General features: G+C 38.7%; 1 protein-coding gene across 11 annotated transcripts in view; it reads left to right on the forward strand.

The window, feature by feature from the left end:
* ARL15 (ARF like GTPase 15) overlaps window positions 1–26,382 on the forward strand; it is a 442,427-nt gene that overhangs the window by 111,801 nt on the left and 304,244 nt on the right. For 2 of the 11 annotated variants that reach the window (XM_037022073.2, XM_073236309.1), the window contains exon 2: window positions 17,462–17,619. The exons of the other annotated variants lie outside the window; for them this stretch is intronic. Coding sequence is in view for 1 of the 2 variants with exons in the window: in XM_073236309.1 (XP_073092410.1) it covers window positions 17,611–17,619 (9 nt within the window). In the remaining variant the exon portion in view is untranslated. The remainder of the gene's footprint in view (window positions 1–17,461; window positions 17,620–26,382) is intronic. 11 annotated transcript variants of the gene reach the window in all.

Raw genomic sequence — 26,382 nt, forward strand, 5'->3', positions numbered from 1 at the left:
CGTGATCCCCCACATCATGTGTACTAAACATAATACCCCTCAATCCCCTTCTCCCTCCCTCCCCACCTGCCCTCCCATGCCCCTCCCCTTTGGTAACCACTACTTCATTCTTGGGGTCTCTGGGTCTGCTGCTATTTTGTTCCTTCAGTTTTGCTTCAATGTTAGACTCCACAAATGAGGGAAATCATTTGGCACTTGTCTTTCTCCGCCTGCCTTATTTCACTGAGCATAATGTCCTCCAGCTCCATCCATGTTTTTGCGAATGGTAGGATTTGTTTCTTTCTTATGGTTGAATAGTATTCCACTGTGTATATGTACCACATCTTCTTTATTCATTCATCTACTGATGGATGCTTAGGTTGCCATATCTTGGCTACTGTAAAAAGTGCTGCGATAAACATAGGGGTGCATATGTCTTTTTGAATCTGAGAGGTTGTATTCTTTGGGTAAATTCCAAGGAGTGGGATTTCTGGTCAAATGGTATTTCTATTTTTAGTTTTTTAAGGAACCTCCATATTGCTTTCCACAATGGTTGAACTAGCTTACATTCCCACCAGCAGTGTAGGAGGGTTCCCCTTTCTCCACATCCTCACCAGCATTTGTTGTTTTTAGTCTTTTCAATGCTAGTCATCCGAACTGGTGTGAGGTGATATCTCATTGTGGTTTTAATTTGCATTTCCCTGATGATTAGTGATGTAGAGCATCTTTTCATGTGACTGTTGGCCATCTGAATTTCTTTGGAGAACTGTCTCTTCATATCCTCTGCCCATTTGTTAATCAGGTTATTTGCTTTTTGGGTGTTGAGGCATGTAAGTTCTTTATATATTTTGGATGTTAACCCCTTGTTGCATATGTCATTTACAAATATATTCTCCCATACTGTAGAATGCCTTTCTGTTTTGTTGATGGTCTCCTTTGCCATACAAAAACTTTTTAGTTTGATGTAGTCCCATGAGTTCAGTTTTGCTTTTGTTTCCATTGCTCAAGGAGATGCATTCAGGAAGAAGTTGATCATGTTTATACTCAGGAGATTTTTGCCTGTATTGTTTTCTAAGAGTTTTATGGTTTCATGACTTACATTCAGGTCTTTGCTCCATTTTGAGTTTACTTTTGTGTATGGGGTTAAACAATAATCCAGTTTCATACTCTTCATGTAGCTGTCCAGTTTTGCCAACACCAGCTGTTGAAGAGGCTGTCATTTCCCCATTGTATGTCCATGGCTCCTTTATCATATATTAATTGACCATATATGGTTGGGTTTATATCAGGATTTTCTAGTCTGTTCCATTGGTCTATGGGTCTGTTCTTGTGCCAGTACCAAATTGTCTTGATTACTGTGGCTTTGTAGTAGAGTTTGAAGTTGGAGAGCATAAATCCCCCAGCTTTATTCTTCCTTCTCAGGATTGCTTTGGCTATTTGGGGTCTTTTGTAGTTCCATATGATTTTTAGAATGATTTTCTCTAGTTTGTTGAAGCATGCTGTTGGTATTTTGATAGGAATTGCATTGAATCTATAGATTGCTTTAGGCAGGATGACCATTTTGACAATATTAATTCTTCCTATCCATGAGCACGGGATGTGTTTCCATTTATTGGTATCTTTAATTTCTCTCATGAGTGTCTTGTAGTTTTCAGAGTATAAGTCTTTACTTCCTTGGTTAGGTTTATTCCTAGGTATTTTATTCTTTTTGATGCAACTGCGAATGGAATTGTTTTCCTGATACCTCTCTCTGCTAGTTCATTGTTAGTGTATAGGAATGCCACAGATTTCTGTGTATTAATTTTGTATCCTGCAACTTTGCTGAATTCAGATATTAGATCCAGCGTTTTAGAGTGGATTCTTTATGGTTTTTTATGTACAATATCATGTCATCTGCAAACAGGGACAGTTTAACTTCTTCCTTGCCAATCTGGATGCCTTTTATTTCTTTGTGTTGTCTGATTACCATGGCTAGGACCTCCAGTACTATGTTGAATAGAAGTGGGGGTTGTGGGCATTCTTATCTTGTTCCCAATCTTAAAGGAAAAGCTTTCAGCTTCACGCTGTTAAGTATGATGTTGGCTGTGGGTTTGTCATATATGGCCTTTATTATGTTGAGGTACTTGCTCTCTATACCCATTCTGTTGAGAGTTTTTTTCATGAATGGATGTTGAATTTTGTCAAATGCTCTTTCAGTGTCTATGGAGATGATCATGTGGTTTTTATCCTTCTTTTTGTTGATGTGGTGGATGATATTGATGGATTTTAGAATGTTGTACCATCCTTGCATCCCTGGAATAAATCCTAGTTGATCATGATGGATGATCTTTTTGATGTATTTTTGAATTTGGTTTGCTAAGATTTTGTTGAGTATTTTTGCATCTATGTTCATCAGGGATGTTGGTCTGTAATTTTCTGTTTTGGTGGGGTCTTTGCCTGATTTTGGTATTAGGGTGATGCTGACCCTGTAGAATGAGTTTGGAAGTATTCCCTCTTCTACTCTTTGGAAAACTTTAAGGAAGATGGGTATTAGGTCTTCACTAAATGTTTGATAAAATTCAGTGGTGAAGCTGTCTGGTCAAAGGGTTTTGTTCTTAGGCAGGTTTATGATTACCAGTTCAATTTTGGTGATGGTGATTGGTCTGTTCAGATTTTCTGTTTCTTTCTGGGTTAGCCTTGCAAGGTTGTATTTTTCTAGAAAGTTGTCCATTTCTTCTAGGTTATCCAGTTTGTTAGCATATCATTTTTCATAATATTCTCTAATAATTCTTTGTATTTCTGTGGTGTCCATAGTGATTTTTCCTTTCTCATTTCTGATTCTGTTTATGTGAGTAGATTCTCTTTTTTTCTTGATTAATCTGGCTACAGGTTTATCTATTTTGTTAATTTTCTCAAAGACCAGCTCTTGCTTCCTTGATTCTTTCTATTGTTTATTCTTCTCAATTTTATCAATTTCTGCCCTAATCTTTATTGTGTCCCTCCTTCTAGTGACTTTGAGCCTCATTTGTTCTTCTTTTTCTAGTTTTGTTAATTGTGAGTTTAGATTGCTCATATGGGATTGTTCTTCTTTCCTGAGGTAGGCTGGTATTGCAATGTACTTTCCTCTTAGCATGGCCTTTGCTGCATCCCACAGATTTTTGCGGTGTTGAATTATTGTTGTCATTTGTCTCCACATATTGCTTGATCTCTGTTTTTATTTGGCCATTGGTCCATTGGTTATTTAGGAGCATGTTGTGAAGCCTCTATATTTTTGTGGGGATTTTCATTTCCTTTGTGTAATTTATTTCTTGTTTCATACCTTTGTGGTCTGAGAAACTGAGAATCTTTTTGAATTTACCGAGCCTCTTTTTGTGGCCTAGTATATGATCTATACTTGAAAATGTTCCATGTGCACTTGAGAAGAATGTGTATTCTGCTGCTTTTGGGTGTAGAGTTCTGTACATGTCTCTTAGGTCCATGTGTTCTAATGTGTTGTTTCAGAGCCTCTGTGTCCTTACTTATTTTCTGTCTGATTGACCTGTGCTTCAGAGTGAGTGGAGTGGTGAAGTCTCCTAGAATGAATGCATTGTATTCTATTTCCCCTTTTAATTCTGTTAGTATTTGTTTCACATATGTAGGTGCTCCTTTGTTGGGAGCATAGATATTTATGATGGTTATATCTTCTTGTTGGACTGATCCTTTTATCATGTAATGTCCTTCTTTGTCTCTTGTGACTTTCTTTGTTTTGAAGTCTATTTTGTCTGATACAAGTTGCAGGCTTTAGATTCGTGGTTACCAAAGGTTCAAGGTTAACTTCCTTACTCTCTAAGAGTCTAACTTAACTCACTTAATATTCTATTACAAACATAATCTAAAGGTTCTTTTTTTTTCTCCTCCTTTTTTTTCCTCCTCCATTCTTTATATATTAGGTATCATATTCTGTACTCTTTGTCTATCCCTTGATTGACTTTGGGGATAGTTAATTTAATTTTGTATTTACTTAGTAATTAGCTCTTCTACTTTCTTTACTGTTGTTTTTTTTACCTCTGGTGACAGCTATTAAACCTTAGGAGCACCTCTATCTATAACAGTCCCTCCAAAATCAACTGTAGAGATGGTTCATGGAAGGTAAATTCTCTCAGCTTTTGCTTATCTGAAAATTGTTTAATCCCTCCTTCAAATTTAAATGATAATCTTGCTGGATAAAGTAATCCTTGTTCAAGGCCCTTCTGCTTCATTGCATTAAATACATCATGCCACTCCCTTCTTGCCTGTAAGGTTACTGTTGAGAATTCTGATCATAGCCTGATGGGCTTTCCTTTGTATGTGACCTTATTTCTCTCTCTCTCCACTTTTAACAGTCTGTCCTTATCCTTGATCTTTCCCATTTTAATTACTATATTTCTTGGTGTTGTCTTCCTTGGGTTCCTTGTGTGGGGAGATCTGTGTACCTCCATGTCTTGAGAGACTATCTCTTTCCCCAGATTGGAGAAGTTTTCAGCAATTACCTACTCAATGACACTTTCTATCCCCTTTTCTCTCTTCTTCTTCTTCTGGTACCCCTATAATGTGAATATTGTTCCATTTGGATTGGTCACACAGTTCTCTCAAAATTCTTTCATTCTTAGAGATCCTTTTTTCTCTCTGTGTCTCAGCTTCTTTGTATTCCTCTTCTCTAGTTTCTATTTCATTTATCATCTCCTCCACCATATCCAATCTGCTTTTAATACCCTCCATTGTGCTCTTCAATGATTGGATCTCTGATCAGAATTCATTCCTGAGTTCTAGAATATCTTTCTGTACCTCCATGAGCATTTATTTTGAACTCCCTTTCAGGAAGAGTCATGAGGTTGATGTGATTAAAATCTTTCTCAGGAGTTATATTAATCATTTTATTCTGAACCGGTTTCCTCACTTCATATTTGTATATGATGGCCTCTAGGGCCCAGCTCCACTCTCTGTAGCTGCTCAGCCCCTGAAATAATGTCAGGGGGTTGCAGGGGAGTGGTATTGGTGCCTGGGGGGAGGAAAGAGCTGTTTCCTGCTTCCGGGCTGCTATGCCTGTCTCCACTCCCTGAACCAGTGGGCTGTGCACACAGGTATAAGCCTCTATGCTTTGCATTTGTAGTTGCTGTAGATGGGGCTTCCCTCTGGCTGGCCTAACGCCATGGTAGGTTTTGCCAGTTTGCAAGCCAGGTGGGGCTGGCCAGGAGAAAGGTGCTGTAGGCTGCATATCACGGAGAGGGATTCTTGGAGCTGTGTAGCCAGCCAGGGATATGGAGCACCTGAAGATCATGAAAGCTCCCAACCTGCTGGGCAGAGTGCACCCAGACAATTTTGTCTACCTGTTCTTCCTCCTGAGCAGTAAGCTCTGTGCAATCTTTGCCCCTTTAGCAGCCCTCTTACTAAGGGCTTCCTTGTTAGGACATCTCTCAGACTTCCCACCTTTCTTTTGTCCCAGAGCAGCTGGATATGGATTCCTGCTTTCCACAAGCGGCTGGAATCTCAGTCTCTACAGGTATTCTGCCTGTCTTAGCTTTCCAACCCCCTAATCACGAGAGTACCATGCAAGCACCATGAAATGTAGGTTTGTGCTCCCAGAGCAGATCTCTGGAGTTAGGTATTCAGCAGTCCCAGGCCTCCACTCCCTCCCTGCTCTGTTTCTCTTCCTCCCGCTGGTGAGCTGGGGTGGGGGAAGGGCTTGGGTCCCACCTGGCCACAGCTTTGGTACGTTACCCTGTTCCGTGATGTCTGCTCTTTTCTTCAGATGTATGCAGTCTGGTGCAGTTGTCTTTCCTGTTGCTCTTTCAGGATTAGTTGTATTAATTGTATTTTCGTATTATATGTGGTTTTAGGAGGAAGCCTCTGTCTCACCTCTCATGCCGCCATCTTTAATCTCTTTTTCTGCCTTTTAAATTTTGGTTTTCCCCAACTTTACAAAATGATGGAATCTGAGGGTATCCTAACTATGTAATATGTACCAAATGTTGTCCTTTAGATATGTTAGCTGTAAGCCTTTCAAATCTTTACAACAACAATATAAAATAAGGTTTTTAAGTCTCATTTTTAGAGGAGAAAAGCTAAACTTGAGAGAATTTAAGAAGCTTGCCCATATAAATATCTGTCAGTGGAAGAGCAGGGGTTCAAATCCTATTTGATTCCCACACTCAAGCTTTTCCCTCTGGACTCACCCAGGACTCAGGTGGGAATCAGCTGAGTGCCTAGCTGAGGTCTTGTATATGTTAAGTGTCCATTAAATATTTAAGGAGTAAATCTGTGATAACACCTGTTCCTCTGGCTTAAGTCTTTCTCATGTTTTTTCTTTAAACAATATTGAGTTGAAGGTGTTTTAAAAAGTAGTATGTGTTTGCTGATAAAAATTCACACAATAAAAGCGTGTTCTGAAGTAAAAAAGAAAAATTCCCTCCCTCCCTTTCTTACCACTCCCATTCTCAAGGGGTGATGACAACTATCATTTCTACACTGGTGATGTCCAAGGTTTCAGTTTCAGTCCCTAGGTCCCTCTTGAGTTTCACAATCCAATCTGTTAACTGTTGAGCCCACATGCTGATTTATAGCTATTTATATTTTTCCATAAATTGCCTGTATTAGCATATTTTAGCCATTCAAAATTATTTTGGGTTGCGGCAGATGTGAAATCATTAAGTCAATAAAATAATCTCTTATCTCACCTGTTGGCTCTGTTTACATGTCTGTCCTGCTGGCCCCTCAAATTCGTATCATTCAAAATTAAACTCCTTTTTGTTCTTTCTTTCATCAACTCCCTTTCCTGTGCCTTATTTTAGTTAGTTATTATACCATCTTGCTGTTATCCCTGTCTGAGCCTTCTTCATATTCCAGTCCAGTGACACAGCAGGTCCTTTGAGTTTGGGGTGGGGCAGGGGGTGGGGGGTGGACCTGTGCGTTACTTTCCCACTGAGCTGTTAGAGTTCAGCCACATCTCTTCTGTCTTGGATAGTTACCCTGGCTTCCTCATGATCTCTTCACTCTCCTTCTAACTCCACTTTGCTGAGTCTTAACTTCCTAAAACCTGAAGGTCATCATGTCCCTTTGTTATATTACCACAAATACGTTATCCTAATGTAATTTAAGTTCTGGCCATATCTGTTTCTGGACCCTACCCTAAATTTTTATTCTTCTACATATATTTATGCTTTACTATTTGCTCAGTATGCACCCAGTATTCAGGGCACTGCTCAAGTGCTACAGCATTCCTGTAACCTCCTGAGATGCCACCAATTCTCAAATCTAGAGAAACTCTTCCCATCCCCCATGCTCTCACACTTGCCTTTTCTTCTTAGTGTAAGCACTTGGTTGGTAAGGTCTGCTGTTAAGTTTGTAATTTAGATCTATTGCCTCATTAGATGGTAAAATTTTTGAAAGAACTATGTTGTAGGTATTTTTATGTTATTTGTACATAGTTAAGTAAATGGCATTTGTATTTGTTTTCTTGAAACTTTGAGACCTTAAAGTTAATTGGGTCTGTTATTTTCCTATTTAGATAATGCTGTTAGCAAGTTTATCTCTGAAAGCCCCAATGATCTATATAATGGAAGTCTATGCTTAATGTTCTAAGTATATTCATATCAATTAACAATCAGCCTGTGGACCTTTTTATATCTCTAAAGTGACCGATTTAAGAGGCTTGGGAGTTGCATTAAGATTCAGCATGCCATGGCCTACTGCAAGTGCAATAAAATGCCTTAAAATAGCCTTAGATTATTGAAAATTCTTGCTAATTAAGAATTTTAATTCTTAAACTTTAATCTCTATATTTCAATCTCAACATAAACATCTTCAAAGGGTCTTTTTAATCCAGCTGCTTTGAATGGAAAATTTTTAAATACTTTACTTTTTAATTAAGAAATCAGGTCATTTTTTAACATGGTGGGTGGTGGTTTGCTGTTCTCAGGGAAGGAAGACGCTTACCCTGCCATGGTCACTGGTTTTGATAGCATGAAGCCTGGTGATTTCAAGGCCCCACTGACTCCCAGTGATGTTTCTCCACTCCCCAAGGCTTGAGATAAAGGAATGGGCTAGAGCTTTCCCATTTTTCACTGGTCCCTTCCAATTTTATCCCAATGGGATTGGGTGGGTGGAAGGTTTGCCCCTGCCCCTCCTCTTCAGGAAGGCGAGGCAGAGCAGCCGCAGCGGAGTCGGAAAGGAGGAATACATGTCCCTGGCCCTCTTGCCCCTCTGTTCCCTACCTTCCAGCAGCACAGATACTTTAATACCATTTAAGGCGATGATTTTATGTGCTTTCAAGACAAACATAGCTTTGATTTACTACTGCCCAGCAGTGTCGGTGTTAACTTAGGTGAGGAGCTCCTACAACCCCGTCATCACTTTTGTAGAGCAAGCACCGTAGTGTCCAGATAGGGGCTTAAATATTTCTGGGCCTCTGTGGTTGTGTTTTGTTTTGCATGAGGTGAGCCCTAGTCAAATGATTTACTAAGTTTAACAAAATGTGAGGGTTTGGTGGTGGTGGGGTTTGAAGCCTGGTGCCACTTTGTGGCCACACTCTATTCCTAAGTCTTAAGGTGAAAATAATCAGTATCGCTTCTTTGAATAAAATGCCAAGGAGCTGATTTAATTACACTGTCTCATTCTAACTTTAAATTTCTGTCACTGGGCAGCCCGAGTAACTGAACTGTCCCTCTTAGAAATGTGAGAACCACCTGGTTGAAGTGAGGCTCGCTGACTCACCCTTTTAGCGCAGATCTTTCAGTTCAGCTTGGCTCTTTGTATGTCCCACCCTCTAGTATTTAAATTTTGCTTTTAGAATTTATTTTGTTTATGCTTATTTGTCGCAGAAGGGGTAGTTTCCAATTCACTTGAATTTCTCCTGCCTTTTCATCGTTCAGAATTGTTCAAAACCTCTGAAGGAAAACTGTTCCTGAGGAGGTGCGTGCGTGCGTGTGTGTGTAAATTACTCCTCTGGGACCTCATGATTTTTTGTTTTTGTTTTTGTTTTGCTGCTGTTGTAAGCTTGACAGAGATTTTATTTATTCTTATTAAATGTAGTTTGTTTATATCTTTCTTGTTCTTTGCGTGACATTCATGCTTGAGAGTGAAATTGTTTTGTATATGTTTTCTATTAAATCAGCTGGACTCTTATTAACCTTTGTCTGAAGATGGGTGTGCATGTGTGTGTGTGGGGCGGGCATCTGTATACACATGCCAGCTTCTTACTTGGGTGGTTTTTCAACTGTAAGATTCGAAAGAAAGGAAAAGAAAGAGAAAGAAAGATCTCTTGAGTAAGAAGACAAAGGAATCCTCTCTTAACTGGGCTGGAATTGAAGTTTGTGTTTCATTTAAAATGAAAAATCAGCAAATCCCTCTTCAACTATGTTGTATCAAGGTGAATTTTCTCTTCATTCTGGGCTTTGGACACAGTTTGCCTGGACATCTTCCCAGGAAAGCCCCTGTGTAAAACCCCTATTAAAGCAAAGTCATTATAAAATCATTTCATTTCCTAACACTTGTCTTCTGACCTATATGAAATGTACCACAACTCTTGAGGTGCCTATTTGGGGTCTTAATGTTTCTAAATAAGAAAATTAAAAGTGAACACAAAAGTTTTGTATATGCCCAAACTGTGATGCAAAATAAAGATAAAAGGTAGAGATTCTTTTCTTCCATATGGTGAAGCAATTTGGGAAAAGAAGTTAGACTTTCTGCAGGAAGAAAATGTCAGATTTGGGGCAGGGGGTGTGGAGAGAGCTTTTCACTGCCCTAAAAACACTGAAATTTTATTCTGAATTTTTTTTTAAAAGACACGTGTCTACTGATTTCACTCCTAGGACTTATCAATCTTCATGCTGGGGCTAGAGTCCGCGCTGTGGATCTCACCAGAGCAGGGCGGGTGATTCAGGCAGACTACACTGCTTATGGGCCACCATTAGTTTCCAAAACTAAACAAGGAGTAAATTATGATGTGTATTGTTATCTCTTGCTACAGGCCACTGGTAATTTCAGAGAGATATTAAATGGGGCTCAGTCTTTTGTGTAATTACCAAATAAACCCCATTTAATTACCCCAGTAAACAAACATGTGGCAAAGTGGAACTAACACACGGTTCCCGAACTTCTGCTCTTTAAGGTCTCGTAGTACCTACACTATCTTGAAATATGGGGTGGGGGGGCGTTAGGGCGAATGAAAGTGCTGATTGTTGTATTGAAAAATCAAGTAAGAAAGTTTTTAACCTAAGGCCGCCTCTATCTGAATTCCGTGCCAGAATATTTCAAGGTAATGGAACATGACAAACAGAAACTTGAGAGAGGATACTCTCTGGGGGAAAAACCAGCTGAATAAAGTTCAGTAGCAGATTCCACTTAGATAAACCTTGACTCTGGAAAGCTATTTATCTCCTCTAGAAGCTTCTATTTTTTCTTCTTTCATCCATAGCAAAAGCAAACAAAATGGAGTAGAGGAAAGTAAAGAAATAGTGTTCATGTGCTGGATCAATTTCTAAGCCAATTTTGACCTTTACAGTAAACTGTTTACCCCATCTGCTGACCACAGACATCTACATATGGTGACAGGTAACTTGTCTTAGTACCGTATAATCTTTGGGACATAAATAACTAGGCATTGTAATTATATGGCAGTTACCATACGGCAGTTACCATACAGTTGAAGTAATTACATGGTCATTAGTATCTCATAAAATAAGGCAATAGTGTTTTTTGTTTTATAATCTAATATTGGAATTTCTTCTTTTCATACTTACAAAGATTGTTAATAATTTTGATATTCTCTGACATTCAGGTGGTTATTCCTCTAAGATACCAGATAAGTTATCCTCTTTATGAAGAAATTAATATTAAATATGGAAGGACTAGCATTGTGTTAAGATCTTGATTTTTTCTAGATGGTCACCCATAGCTTTGAAAGAACAGTCAATATGAGGATTGAATTTTGTCCATAATATTTCTAATGCAATGTATGGAAATTCTTAAAAATCTCATTATGAAAAATTAGTAAGTACTGTTATCATTTGTTGTTTTTTTCCTTTCCTTTCCTCCCTTTCTACCCCTCTTCCCTTTTGTTTTGTAACTATTGCCTTTTTTCACAGAAAACTGGTATGATATGGACTGTACTGGTTTAAGAACAAAACTGAGACTTACAAAAAGTTCCCAAATAACTTGCATTTAATTAATAGGCAATTTAAAAAATTAGTTCCCTGTCTCTTTTATGATAATTTTCTTGGTTCCTGGTTCCAGTTTTTAAAACGGAAAGTTCTAGGCCTTCCTGGTTCAACTCATGTTGTCTGCAGCACATCTCACTGTCCCTACCAAAGAGGAGCATTAAATTTGAGATTTGATGCCTTTTAGTCTTTTTTTTCCCACTCTGATCATCTATATATGGCCTCTTTGCAAAACAGTTTTGTGCAAGCAGACATGACTTAACTCCATTCCTTACATAGAGAACTATTCAACTTTTATGTTTTTTGAATACCCCTCATCTGAGACTGTGACAGCAATAAAGTATGCATGGCCAACCTTATTTTAATAGTGCAGGAGAGCTGCTTTTAATTAATAAGTGGATCTCTTTATGTCGGAGTTTCAGTTATTTTGTGGTTCTTTTGAGTTCTGCAATTATGTGGCCTAAAAGGGCTATGTTAGTGGAGACTAAATCCTTTTAAAAATCTGTCATTTACTTGTTTTGTGTCTATAAGCTGTTATTTCAGATTACTATCTTTAAGAAAAGGAAAAAAAACAAAAACAGCAGTAGCAGTTTTTCTCAAAAATATTGAAATCTGTAGCTCATAATTGTGTATTTTTTCACAGCATTAGTAGAATGCAGTGTCTTTGTACACTGATAGAAGACTGGCCGTCCTCTTGAGTTGTTACATCTGAGTTGCTTTAAAGAATCCTCATATTGTGCATCTCCTCACATTTACCTTTAAACTACTAAAACAAAATGATAGAACTTGTATACAGCATCTACTAGGTATCTCCTTGAGGGTTATGTGTAGAGCTTCTTCCATGCTAGTAAAGCCATTGTAATTTTGTTAAGGATTTTGACCAAGGTCTGTGAAATCTAGGATTTCAGTATGCCCCATTACTTGTGCACTGTGCTCCCTCCCAGAGAGGCTTTAATGGCACAACAGGAATCCAGAACCAGCCTTGGACCCATACAGATGCCAAATAAAGTGATTCCTCAGTGGTAGTACAGAATGCTTTTATGATTTACATCTGAATGCTGACACCCAGGCTTGCTTAGGCTGGTTTGGGTTCTGTTTTCTTTAGAAGATAAAAGTCTATCTAACTCTTCATCAGGGATAAATGAGATATTTTGTGGCATTGAAAATAAATATCTGTAGGACCAAGAGCATTCATTCCATAGACAAGGGGTGAATATCTTCTTGGCTAGATATTAGTTACTAAGTTTGGCACTATATTTTAAAATTTCAAAAATTAAAAAAAGGTCACTGCTTTTTATGCATTGAAGTCAAAGGTAAAATTGAGCCCTGTGATTTTTCTGACTTCTTTTGGTTCCCTGCGCTAAGGTCTCTGAAGTTTTACTCTGGTTGGCTGTAACAGGATGGGTGCTCCACGGGCACTGTTAAGCAGTTGTCAGTAGATGGCAGTACTGTTCCACTACAACATTTTAAAATCCCATCAAATAGTGCCTAACATTTCATCCCCAGTTTAATTTTGAAAATGCTTGATTAGCTACATTAAGCAATGTTTGGGTGATTTTTTTTTTTCCATTTTAAACTTACGGAATTATAGCCACAGTCTGAAAGAAAGCCATTACTGGTAGACAACATGATTATCACTTGTAATTTAGTCAGTCCAACATGGGGGATAGCATATAGTTTTTAACTATGTTTGTAAAAAGTGTATATAAATGTGTAAGATGGTTGGCAAGAATGATTATAATTTCTCACCTCTTTTGTCTTGATTTTTCCCTTCTAATTTTAATTCTGTCTAGGGTAACATCTGATCACTATGGCACATCATCTGAGATGTGCAGTTGTACGATTGCTTATTTCTTTTTATTCCAGTGGGTCTGCCCATATGCATTGCAAATGAAATACTTTTTAATCCTGCTAAGATATCTTAGTGTATATTAACTAATTAAAAAGCCAAAATGCTAATATCTTCATGTTTTTTATTTATTTGGAAAGTGAAGGAATAAGGCTATCTTTGGGGGAGAGTAGGTTACCTTCTTATACTAAGTTTTTGCAGGTCCCTAACTGAAACATACAGTGCAGAAAAATAGGCTGTTCTCTTCTTTCTCTTTGTGATCCAGATTATGTTGTAATAATTAACTCTATTTTAGGTTGACTAAAATAACAATTGAGGATCATCATTTAAATGGAAACTTGCACAATTGGTTGGCAGTTAATATAGTCCCTGAGCTTTTTAAATTTTAAGATTTTTAGGGAAGATTTCTTTTACTATGGGAGGGAGAAATTGGTAGTTTTTCTTTTCTGTTTTTAAGAAACAAAAGCATCATGGCACTAATATTCCATTTGAGAAGACAATAACTATGTTTTGTGAAATATTTTGGGAGCAGTCTGTTTCAAATTGAACTGAACTTTAAGAGAACTATGGCATAACTTTTTTTTTTTTTTTTACTGAGTTTGTATCTAAATTGTAAAATGACTGATTATAGACTTACTCTTTTTTTTTTTTTAACTTCAAGACACTTTGAAAAGTGGAATGTAATGTTTTATGCTCTATTATGTTTAAAGGCTTTAGCAGGTAGAGAGAAAACATCTGTGTGCTGCTGAGTATGAGGGTTCTATTTCAGGCAGCATTTTATGCTTTGCTAGCATGGATGTACCAGTGAGCTTAAGTAAAATACAGACTTGCACTCTAAGCCACCCCCTGTGATAGCTGAAGCACCTTGTGATGGCATGTTGTTCCTGAGAGGTTTTATTATATTTTTAACCCCATAACATGATTAATCCATTTTCAAGATATATTAATACATTTTAAAGGTACATTTTAAAGAAACATAGACACACACACACACACACACACACACACACACACCCCTCATACACATATGATATAGAAACTATTGTAACTGCTGAAAAATAATGTTGGTTGGAATTTTTGTGTAACCAATACTGGAGAATATGAAAATAGGGGGCATAACGTATTTAGTGTTTCCCAGACCACAGGGATGAGTGTACAAATGACAGTTTCATAATGTAGTTCTAGTCATGTTCGTCCATCAGCCAAGAAGCAAACAGATCAGGTTCTTACAGTAGCCGGGGTAGGGCAGTGTGGCTCACAGGCGGAAGGGTTAAACAGTGCCTATATGGGGTGTAATTGAAGTAGTGTTGTTGAGTGATACATTTTGAAGAAGTAGCTTAAAGTTCTGAAAGAGTAACATAATTGACCAAAAATTTCCTGTCAAAGCAAATTCATAAAGACTTGAATTTATTTCTGCCTGTTATGTATCTTGGGAGAAGTCAGGATTCTTCCCATTTGACTTGCAATAGAGATTTTCTAAGCAATGTTTCTCTCTGGCCAGCTATAGGATGAGAGTGGACAAAAAAAAAAAGTGGCTTATTTCTATTTTATGCACAGCCAGACTTGCTCTTATGTTTGTAATATTTAAAGGAGTTGAATAGGAGGCCCTTGATTCTTTGATCTAATGCCACAGTGCTGTTTAATGACAGAGGTTTTTAATATTGTGTGCAATATTGAAAATTTCTGCCAGCTCAGACCAATATAACATAATGTTAGATTTGCACCTTGAATCCCTTCTTTTATTTCTTGTCATGAATCCGCCGTGCCCCACCTCCACCCCCACTCCCAGGCCGAAACAGGTAATTACAAAGGTCCTCAGATCAATTTTTGTAAAGGGGCACCCTGACGGGTACCATAACTGAAGTGTGACATGAGCCTTTTCCAATACAATGGGTGGCCTAGCATTCCTCTGGAAGCCCAAGCTCATTAAATATTCGGTTCCTTTTTTCCCCCCTCTCCCCCTTCATGCACTTAGCTTGAGTCGCACTAAGTCTGGGGTTTCTCCACTGAAGACTTAGGAAAATTACTTCGAGTTCTCAGATTGAATTTTCTATGTGTATGACTTCATGATAGCATTAGCATGTGCTTTGATCCATGTGTGAATGGCGCTGGGTCGGCGCTTATTGCCATATCCAGATGGTGTTACAGGGAACAAACAGTTGTGTTTTAGGATTTCTCAATAGACTGTCTAGACTGGCCGTGCAGCAGACAGATACAGCCACCCATCAAATTAGCGTTTGTCAGATTTATGGTAATGGTTCACCAAAGCCTTCCTGTCATTGACATTAAGATTTACGCCTCCAAAGTTATTTTGTCTTCCACAGAATATAGCTTGTGATTGCTTGGATTTAAAAAAAAAAAAAGTTTAAGACAGAAAAGTCTTGCTAATATGAGCTGTTTCTGAATGAAAAGAAAAATATAAAAGGAATTAAACAGTGGCTGCGGCTCGGGAGCTGTATTGATTAGGGAAAGGCACACTCCCCACCCCCACCCACCCTCAAGTGATAAGAAGGATGTTCTGTTCAGGTCGGTGTCTCCCATTTGCCCCTGTTGGAAAGAAAAACATGTATGTGGGTGACTATGGCCAGATTTTGCCCTTTCATGTTGTTACTCTGGAGTAACGTGATCTGCTGCCCCTACGCAGTGGGAATAACCTTTTGACAGGCAGTATGTCCATTCTCAGTGGAAATGTTTTCCCAAGTCTGGCCGGGCTGCCTTTGATCATACCTCCTTCCAATGTGGGGTCACAGCTACTATGCTATGCAAGAGTCACCATTCCTGCATGGAAAGTGAGAGACATGAGGCTTTAAAATAAATAAATAAATATGATAAATATGACCCAAACCCTCTTAAATTCTCAATCACTGATGTTATCAAGCAGGAAGGATGGAAGTGCCCACATGGAATGTTTAGGACCCTTTGGGTTAAACTTCATGTATCTTTGTTCATAAATGGGTTAAGCCATGTATTTTGCATATTTTGTCCAAAGCAGTTTGATTAGCGAGTGTCCATCCCATCCTGGACATGCTGAGGCATGCCTGAAAATGTGTCTTCCTATTGTATGTTGGTGTAAATGACAAATGGTGAAGGGGCTGGGGGTTGATTAATACACCAGAATGGCCATGGCAGACAGTGTATAGGGAAACAGGCTTTGCAGAGGTGAAAAGCTCCAGAGTTTTTCAAAGGAAGTTCTTTCATCTGTCTGAGAATGGGCATTTGGGGAAACCCTTGCTAACCCCTTGGTATGTCAGGATTGGGAACTGCACCTGTGCTATTACAGGGCAGAATCCTTGCACAGTTCTCACTTGCAGTCTATCGCTGATCTACTCCTGTGGCAGGCACGAAGTGATACCCTTACTAAATAAAGCCTTCTCTATTAAATGTGCAGTGGACTGAAGGCTTCCTGCTAACCTCCAGTAGCCTCTGCATCTCCCTGGTGGTGGTTTTTCCCTTCTCTCCTTTCCTTCCTACCCCCTTCTTCCTCACTTCTCTCCTTCTCTCCCTGTCCTCTGCTTCCTTCCTTTTGCTCTTGCCATACAGTAATCATTTGATAGACTCTTCTTTTGAGCTCTTTGTAAAGGTTTCTCACTCATACGTGTGTTCAGATTTAGTAATAAGTGTGTTTTACCAGTTATGACAAAAATGCAGTTAGTGTTTAAGTAAATGACATGTCAACAAATTACATTCTCTCCAGTATAATAAAGTAGTACATTTTTCAGTTTTGCCCGTTTTTCCAACTCTTTAAGTAATTTTCTGTATTAATTTGACTGTTAGAGCATTCACTTAGTTGGGGTATATTTTTAAAAATAAATTATCCAATTTACTGGGAAGAATTTGATCATCTCTGTTATATGGATATAAGAATAAAAAATTTCCCAGGAGAATATGGGAACATGTTTGCTGAACAAAATTTTCCTCTGAAATTTCTCCCTCTTCCCATCCATTCCTGCCTCTTCCTCCTTGTTTCTCAAATTGCTAAAATTTTTTGCTCAAACTGCTGAGTTACTCATTTGGGTTCCTCTTTCAAAGCATATTTCTTAAGGCACTACAAGGATTTTTGCTTGGTTTAATTTCCATTTTATTGGTAAAAGGACGATCATTTGAGCAGCATCTAATTGCTACCACCTTATCTTTTGCAATGCTTAGTCTGGGTTATAGCAGTGGAGGATGTTTCTGGGTGGGGAGGGGGTATCCTCAGTTAGGAGTCTAGCCAGAATAGAACAGTTTATCATTTTGGACTTGAACTATTTTAAATTTGTTGTAAGAAACAGTATAATTTTTACAAGACACATTTATAGTGTTTTAAAAAAGTTAACTACCCTTCTTACACGTGTGTTTTCTTGGAAATTGGAAGGGTTGAATGGAATGCCAGCCTTTTAGCAATGTGTGAAAGTTACTTGAATAAAACCCTCTTTCTCCTTTAGTTTAGGACTTGACTTTCTGGGAATCCTCCACATTTGTGATTGGGCTTTATTATTTTCAGAATGAAATTTTGACTCTCTACCTTATGCTATATTTGCTTGAGTGAACAACATACTTAAAGGGATCACAGGACATCAGAGCTTGAGGATGTCAGACCTTAGAGAACATCATCTTGAATGATCTCATCTTTCCAGTTGGAGAAACAGAGGCATGGACAGGGTAAGTGTTTTTGTTCAGGTCATGAAGCCGGGCTTCCAGGACTGCGGTTCCCGTTTTCTCATTGCATCAGGACTTTTAGGGAGCAGGAGGTCGATTCACTCTCTTTCTTGGTTACCCACCCCAGCCCCATCAAATATGTTTGTTTTCTCAATCTCCATTTGACTAATTAATTCAAGCTACGAAAGCACATTTCATTTTCTTGAAGAAGATTATATCAATAGAGAAAATATAAAAAATAAAGCACAATGCAACAAACACTGTCAATCATATGCCCAGGAGCCATTTAACTATTCTGGGTAAAGGAACTCTAGCTTTATTGGAGGCAGGTATACATTTAGGCCTAGTCAGTGACCTGTGATTTGTCTGAGATGCTTTTGACTTCTCTGCTGCACCCATCTATGTTACTTTGTTCTGACCATTGATGGGGATGGGGGAGGGAGCAGCTAGAGGCCCTTTAGGAAGTTTCCCTTTCTTGTGAAGAGGGACAGATGTGGTTGACTCAGACTTCCTCCACCTCCATCCCCTATTGCTTTTCCTCTAACCTTAAGCATGGATGTAACACCTGGAGTTACTGTATTCTTCTTGCCACCTTGGAGGGAAAGCACCTTCTTTTTAAGTTAAGTCCTATTGGTTTAAACCAGGGGTTGACATTTTGATTAAACCAGTAGTTGGAAAATTATGACCCATGGGCTGGCTGCCCATTTTGTAAATAAAGGGTTATTGGAATACAGCCACATCCATTTGTGAGATACTGTCTGTGGCTACGTCCGTGCCATAGTGATGGAATTAAATAGTTTCAACAGAGACTATTTGACGTACAGCAAGCCTAACACATTTACTCTCTGGCCTTTAATGTTTGCTGACCCTTGGTTTAAAGCACCACTGAGTGAGTTTTCTATTCCTTGCAACCAAACACATTCCTAATGAAATCAACCGGTAACCAAAATCTCTGAATAAATTTGTGACTCAGCATTACCACCTCCTTAAACTGATCTTGTCAGGTTTAAGCAGGTCTGTGCCAGATGAACAAATTCCTTATTTTGGCTTTATCCACTAATTATTATGTCCTTCCTAAACTTTCTGATTATCTTTGTCCTTGTATTTTCTTTTAAGAAGTAAGATGAGAACATAAACATCTTCATTTAAGTGCTATCTAAAACTCACAGAAGTTCTTTGGTGTTCCAATACTATAGCCATCTAATGAACTGCTTTCTAGAGCATAGATAAGGAAAAGTACCAGGGATTTCAGGCAGTGGATAGGGTCTATTGATGGATTTTCAAGTCTTAACTGATATAACAGCTCCCCACCTACCCACCCACCCCCTCAACTTTTTGCCCTTCTTGATCTAGTAGGACCAGAGAAACTGGTAGTCACATCCACTGTCTGACCATGGGTACCGCTTGGTATGCACCAAACAAGTTACTAACCTGGTTTGGGAAGATAAACTGGAAGTACTTTTCTGGTCTCAGTAGCAGTTGTGACAGTTTTTGTCTTTTAAACAATAAAGAGAATTCTAGTTCAGTTTTACAGGAAGGTAGAGATCTCCTTATGTGTGAGTCCAAAGATTAAAAAAAAAAAAGCTACCTAATAAAAACACATGCATTTTCATACTGGTTGCTAAATGTATCACATAGTAATTGAACTGGTTTTACAAACTGGGTCATGTATTTCAGAGAGAGCACGAGAGTGGGTTCCAGGAGACTCTGAATTATTAACCAGGAGTCTTCTGTCAGCGGAGTTAACTTCTCTGTGCCATTGAGTTGCATCTACAAGGAAAGTGAGATTGGACTACATGGTGTTTAAGGCCACTTCCAGTTCCAGGATGGTTATACTTTTAAATTAAACTGCAGGATGCTTGGAACCCACTTGAGGATTAGTCAGTTCCAACAACAAAACAACAATAACAGAACTTGTTTTGGAAAACTGAGGTACTTCAGTCAGAAGGGCCTTTTAATTTTAAGGCTCCGATGCTTTGGAGGTTTGGCCACTGTATCAGCATCCTTCAGAATCAGAGGAATTTTCTGGACTTAGTGGCTTCTGGGTGAATTTGGGCTCTCTGATGGCAGTTTGCAATGCTGTATTTTAATAACCGAATAAATATGCTTCACACTATTTTTACCATTTTTTGAAATAACAAATTGAGTTTCTTCAAACTACTATCTTGAGAGAATTTCAAGGACATGTTAGGAGTAAATTAGTTGGAAGGTGAGAGTGGATGCCAGTGAAAATGGATAATACCAACATTATTGTTTTTATCAAAATTCATAGTTTTGCCTTTCCTAAATCGTAGTTCATGAAAGACAAAATTATAATTGGGTAACTTTATGGTAATACTTGGGTCACAGAACCTTACCATTTTGAAGTGGCTACATTCAGACATTAATTTGATTTTTTAGTAAAAACTACTTAATAACAAAGAAAAAGCCTGTTTTTGTGGATTATGATTGTTATGCTTATTTCTTTGGCTTTTTAGTTTGCATGGAAGACGTAAAGGAATACAAATCTTGGTATTAGATTCAAGCTAAATATTAAGAAACCAAAAACAAATTAGGTTACTTCTACCACTTCCTTTTTTTCCTTTTTTCAAAGAACGGTCTCTGTAGCTATTCTGGAAAGTCTGTTCTAATTAACACTCTAATGCTCTAACTCACGGTAACTTTGTATTTTGAAAAGAAAATTGTGATGTAAGAAAAGATAGCTGCTTTGCTTTGAGGGAAAAGTTGGGTTATGAATAAGTAAAACTTAAAAAATAAGAAAGGCTACCTGCTTAAGAGAGTCTGGTAGCTGACTTTGCAAATAACTATTCACAAATTAGCCTTTTTATATAATGTGTCTGGCCAGTGTCTAGGTAGGAACAAATGATCTGAAGTGAAAGTTTTTTTTTTCGGCATTAACTGTGTTTTCAACAAAAGAAAATCTTGAAATTGTCATTTAAAAAGAAGGGCAGTATCTGTGCTATAAAATACAGGCAGCCATATTTTTCTAATAATATTATAAAGGATACAGAAGTGAATATTGAATCCTATTCTTTATCTCTTGCTTTCTTAGTTTTTATTTTTTATCAGTGTTGTATATGAACAACTTTAAAAGGGTTGAATAGTTTTATAAGGCACATGATGAAACCAGCGGTGACTTCTTTCACTCCTTTCCCAATTCCCTCTAACTTCTCTCTCTAGTTTTCTTTACTTTCAATTACATAGCTTTTTTGTTTTTTAATTCCATCCTTCTAAATAATGTGCTAATATGGCTACTACTTGAATTTACAGTGTGGGGTGTCATTTTTTGGCTTCCCGCATGGGGACATGAGGAATTAGCCGCTTCCCTCCTCCTCCCGGCGTCCCGGTACCTTCCCTGCCTATTCTCGTGGCATAACTGGAGTAGATTCCTGAGTTCACAGTATTTTGCCTTTGTAAACACCATTCATAGCTGTCATGTCACATATTATGATTACTTCTTTGTCTTGTTCAACTCTTTTCCTGAGAGCTATTGTCATAGTTTGTCATTTACTTAGTTTGCTGCATCCTTGTCACTTCATTCTCCAGAATCCCCTTTTATTTGTGTAAATCTCCTGTTAATAATTTTAAACAGGTATGCTCTACAGTTCTAACAGTTCATCTTCTCAGCGACCTGTCCCCCAGGGCTTCCGATCTGCGATCTGGACTGGTTGCTGCCCTGGCTGCTGTGTGGCTGTCACCCCCGAGCCCCTCAAGTATATGCTGGGCGTCCTGTCCCTTCTCTTCCCATAGGATCCCTGCTGGCTTCCAGGTCTTCCTCTTTCTTACTGTACCCCAGGGTGCATTGGAGGTCAGTTTTTGGCACTTTGCTTATCAAACTCGTGATTGCTGGTCCAGGTGGTGTAGAGTTCTAGGTTGGAAATAATTTCCCCTCAGAGTTTTGAAAGCATCTCTCATTTGCCTCTAAGTGTCCAGTTTTTGCTTTCCAGAGGAGCCGTGTTATTTTGATCCTGAACAATTGGTATCTGATCTGGTATTTGTGATGGTGGTGATTTTTGTTGTGGTGGGTGGGTTGTTTGTTTTTAATCCTATCTTGAAATGGCAGTCTTCCGAAATCCCACAGCACCCTTTGGTGTGTGACTGTTCTCATCGCCAATGTGCTAGGCCCTTTCAGTTGGAAAACTCATCACCTGTAGTTTTGTGAAACTTCCTTGGATTTTTTTTTTTTCTCCTCTTGCTGGCTTTCCTGGAGTGATCCTCTAATTTTTGTAGCTTGTATTTTTCATCTCTGTTCTTTTGCTCTATTTTTTGTGAGATTTTATCAGATTTATCATTTGATTTTTGTATTGAGTTTTAAATTTTTGATCACCCATTTTTTTCCTACTCCAAGAGCTCTTTTTTGTTATATATCATCCTCTTGATGCTGTCCTTCCATGAATGCAGTATCTTCTTTTAACTTTAGGCCTTTTTTGATATTCATAATACATATATATTTTCATCTCACTATATCGCTCTGTTTATCCCAAGTTGCTTTATTTTTTCTGTTAGGTTTCAGTATTTCATGTTAATGGCTTTTCTTAGATGCCTGACATGTCTTGCCTGTCTATCTGTGTCAAAAAGCAGGGTTGTAAAGCTAGTTCAGAATTCTCTGTGCCCAGCTGGGACTTGTCTATGCTGGGTCTCACCTCAGGGGTATTGTTTTACTGGGGAGGTCCCAATAATCGTACCTATTTAGGTTTTCTGTCTTGGGCTGATCAGATACTCCCAGGAAGAACCTTTCAAGCTTCTTGCTGGGGAATGCAAGCCTGGCTCTCAGTGCTCTGGAGAGCAAATGGGGCAAAGGGCCAGGGATCTCATCACTCACTGTATCAAAGTTTCACTTCATATTCCTTTTCTGCATAGACCCCTGCTGTAAGCTGTGTCAGGCATCCTCAGTTCAGATGCCATACCCTGTCCTAACCCAGAGGATAAACCTATAGTCTTCAACCAGGGTGGACGGGGCAGCTGCCCTGCCATGTGAAATGGATCCAGAACTCTTCAGTCCTTCTCTAAAGTGCTCTCAACCAACCCTCCTGTTTCTAGCCCCAGCTTCGTCCTGTTTAGAAGGAATTCCTTATGAACTTGGATTCTGCCAGTTCCTGAGCTGCTTGGGAGCTCCGTGGGCTGTGTTGTATCTCATGTTTCCCCAACTGCTTGTTTAGATTGAATTCTCCTGGTCCATGGGATCACACTTGCTATTTATTCTTCTGCTTTCTGGTTCCCAAAAGTCGTAGCTGTTTTCTTTGTCCAAGGGTGCTTATGGTTTTCTTTTCTAAAGATTTCTTAATCATTTTAATGTAGTTTCAGAAGGTAGAACTAAATGTTCAACCAGCCACTTTAATCAGAAGTTTTTTTCTCATTTTTCTAATTGTGGATTGCCTTCCTAACAGGCAGCTTGGTGAGAAAGTATATGTGCAGTGTGAGCAATTTCCTAGTACAGAAGTAAGACCACAGAGGCATGCTCTGTTAGTGTACAGATACTTGTGTCTTTGACATTTTTAGGAAGAGGTAATGCTGGGGGTAAAATTTTAAACCCACTCATTTAGGTGGGTTTCAGCCGCAGGTGGACTCCGTGCTTTCCATGACGGCCCTGTCACACAGACACCCGCTGTGCTGGGCGCCCCATGGGGGTGCCCCCAGGTGGTAGCCCTGCCTTTCTGTGTGTTTCCATAGCGTGCAGGGTGCCGAAGGGCCCCAGGGGAGGACACGGCTCCTCTGGAAAAGGCCAGGAGAGGGTCACAGCATCTCATGCACATACCTCTGTTCACTCACTGGGAAGGTTTGAGGCTGGTTGGACTAGATGAGCCTTACCAGTTTCAAACGGCTGCTACTTGAGAATTTTGAAACTTACTGTACTTAAAACTGCATATTTTTTTCAGATGTTGGCGTTTAGATATTATTGATCATCATTGTCACTATTTTATATCTGAGAGGCTACTTATCTTTAGGAGTCATTAGAAGACTTTGGGCTTGGGTGTGTTTGCAGTTTGGCTGCTCCTACCTTCTCTTCCCTTTACATCCTCCTGTCTCCCTGGGGGCTGGCTGCTTCCCCACCACACGGGCTTTTTCACTTCCCATTACAAATCAGGTTCTTTTCTTCCTCAAGGCTTACACGAAAACTATTGTTCCTTCTCCCTGGAGTATTCTTCTCCTCGTTCTTTGTCTGGCTAACGTCTGTGGATCTTTCAGTTAAGATGAAGTTTGTTTTTTTTTTTTAAAGGATGTCTTGCTAATTCCATCTTAATTGGTTTTGCGTTTTTATTTAATATTTAACATCACCTCTAAGCTGTAACTTCCATGAAGGCAGGGAGATGACTTCTTGTTTACCTTGTGTCACTGGTGAGCTATTGGTTGAATGAAGAGTATCAGCCCAGAAGGTTGGTCCAATGGGCCCGCTTTACAAGCTGTGTCCTTTGGGGAATTCTAATTGTTGTATTTCAGATGCTGAAATTAGTTTTTATCACCATCTATATGTCTTATAACTACATAAATGATATAATTGCTAGAATTAAATGGATTTAGACTTTGGACTAGTTCATAGTAGGAAAAAATTGTTCATTACTCCCACTATTTGCTTTTTTTGTTTTTTGTTCTTTAGAAGAAAGTATTTAGAAGAAATAGTATTAATTTGATACAATCAATCTGAATTCAAAGAACAAATGCAAATGATGAAGGGGCAATTTAGTCTGCTTCAGTAGATATCTTTTTAAATATTCACTAGTGTTCATGTTCTCCTCCATTCCCCAGGAAATTATGAATTTGAGGAAAAGGACAGGAAGATAATGGTGAGCATCTGGAATTTCTAGCCGCTGTGTCTCGTGGCCATCTTTGTTCCTGGTCATGCCTTTGGCTGGAAGTTCCTAGAGGACAGGGACAAGCCCTTCATGTATTTAGTACTCCACAGCAAAATGTGTTAGTGAGATATGGTGGTGTACAAATAAGATTTTTTGAATGATTAATCATATACAAGAGGCTAGGTTTCAGTTTCTCACTGGACGTCAGGTATGATAATAGCTTAGGTAACATGTCTCCCAGCTCTTAGAAGATAAAACCCTCTAGTCAAAGAACTGCTTATGCCCCAGATGGGTCAACCAGTGAAGGTGCACAGTACTTCTGGGGCACCTGGCATTTTAGGATCCAGGGGATAGTCCCTAAACTTCGGTTTGGAGGAAACTGCATAGAATAACTTTTTTACCCCCTGGGATTTTCCCAATAGACAGTACAGTGCAGTGGTTAATTCTTTGTCGAAAGCAGGTGAGTGAGGCCTGTGTTCAAATTCCAGATTGTGTGAGCTGTTTAATTCCAAGCAAGTGACTTCCCTGAGGTGCAATTCCCTTCAGGCTTACAGGGCAGTTGTGAGGCTTAAATGTAATAATCTTCCCAAAGTACTTGGAAGGTACTTCACCCAGAGTGAGGGCTCTCTCTACCACAGCAGTTAGGATTTTTCAGGAGTGTGCAGCTGGATAAGTGCAAGGGAATTGATAGCAAAAACCATTATTAGTCATGGACTCTCCATTTTTCCAGGTATTTCCATGAAAAATATTTTGCTAGCTATAGGAACATGGATTCTGAGTGTTAACTACTAAATGATGAGTTGTAAATTTGCTCTAAAGTAGGCAAAATGTTCAGAATCATGCTCTAATTATGGCCTTTGTTCCACAATAATAAGGGGAATTACAAGTTTTAAATCTTAAGTGTTCAAATCTTATTCTGTGTCTGCACTGAATTATAACATGGTAGGAAAAACAGTACAGAACTTGAAAATTTTTTTTTATACCACTATCAAAATTTAGGGTGTGTTCATGATCATTAGTTTCTAGGAAGTAGGCTGGATATTGATAATTTGTGAGGGATTTTAAGAAGGCTGTTGTCTGGAGTTAGTTTAATTGGCAAGGGGATAATGGAAATTCATGTTTAGGTAATACAGGTACTGATGAACAGTTCAAAGCCATGTACATCTGCCAAAAATCTTAGCTCATTTATGACAGTTTAAGACTAGGTTCTCAGAAGTGTTGACAGAGAAAGAAAAGTGAAAGTACTAATTCTTGAAAATAGAGGCAGTGCAGAATTCCTGCATTCTCCTGTGGGAATCACAGCAAATAGAATGGAGTCTGGTATAGATAATCATTGCATGTGGTTTGTTTTTCATCAGCAGCACTCATAGCTGTGGATGGAAAACTTCAGTCTTTAGTTTTTTCTTTCCGCCCTCACTGTTACTAATATAATTATCACAATAGGACATTTTGTGGTTTGGTTAACGTTTGACAAATGCAGACATTGATTTACTTCTCATGAAAATTGCATATAATTTAACAAATATCTGTTACTACTCAACTTTCCCAAGTTGTTTAGGTAGTAGCTTCCAGAATTCTGGATTTCAAAGAACCATAATATTAAAAACAAACTGGGCAGGAGGGTGGCAAATGTAGGGTTTATTTTGCCAATAAGGACACTGGAAAAACAATACTTTATGGACCGTCACTGAGTTCATTTCATGATGGAAAAGACTTTCAGCCCTATGCCCTAGTAGAAAGATTATAATCTTTGAATAAAATCCTTTAAATTGAAAAAAAAAATAACTATGAAAAAACAAAACCCTGTGTTCCTATTTTTCTCAGTTCACTGTGGATCACTGTAAACTCCTTTACTGACCAACAACAGCCTACAAACCAGTTCTGGGTATGCTGAGGGATGATGGTCCCACATATGCATAAGAATTGCCATGGTTAAAATGATCTTCCAGAGTCTTAAAATCAGTGTTATTGAGCT

Source organism: Manis javanica, chromosome 1 (assembly GCF_040802235.1).
Source record: "Manis javanica isolate MJ-LG chromosome 1, MJ_LKY, whole genome shotgun sequence".
NCBI classification, from domain to species: Eukaryota; Metazoa; Chordata; class Mammalia; order Pholidota; family Manidae; genus Manis; species Manis javanica.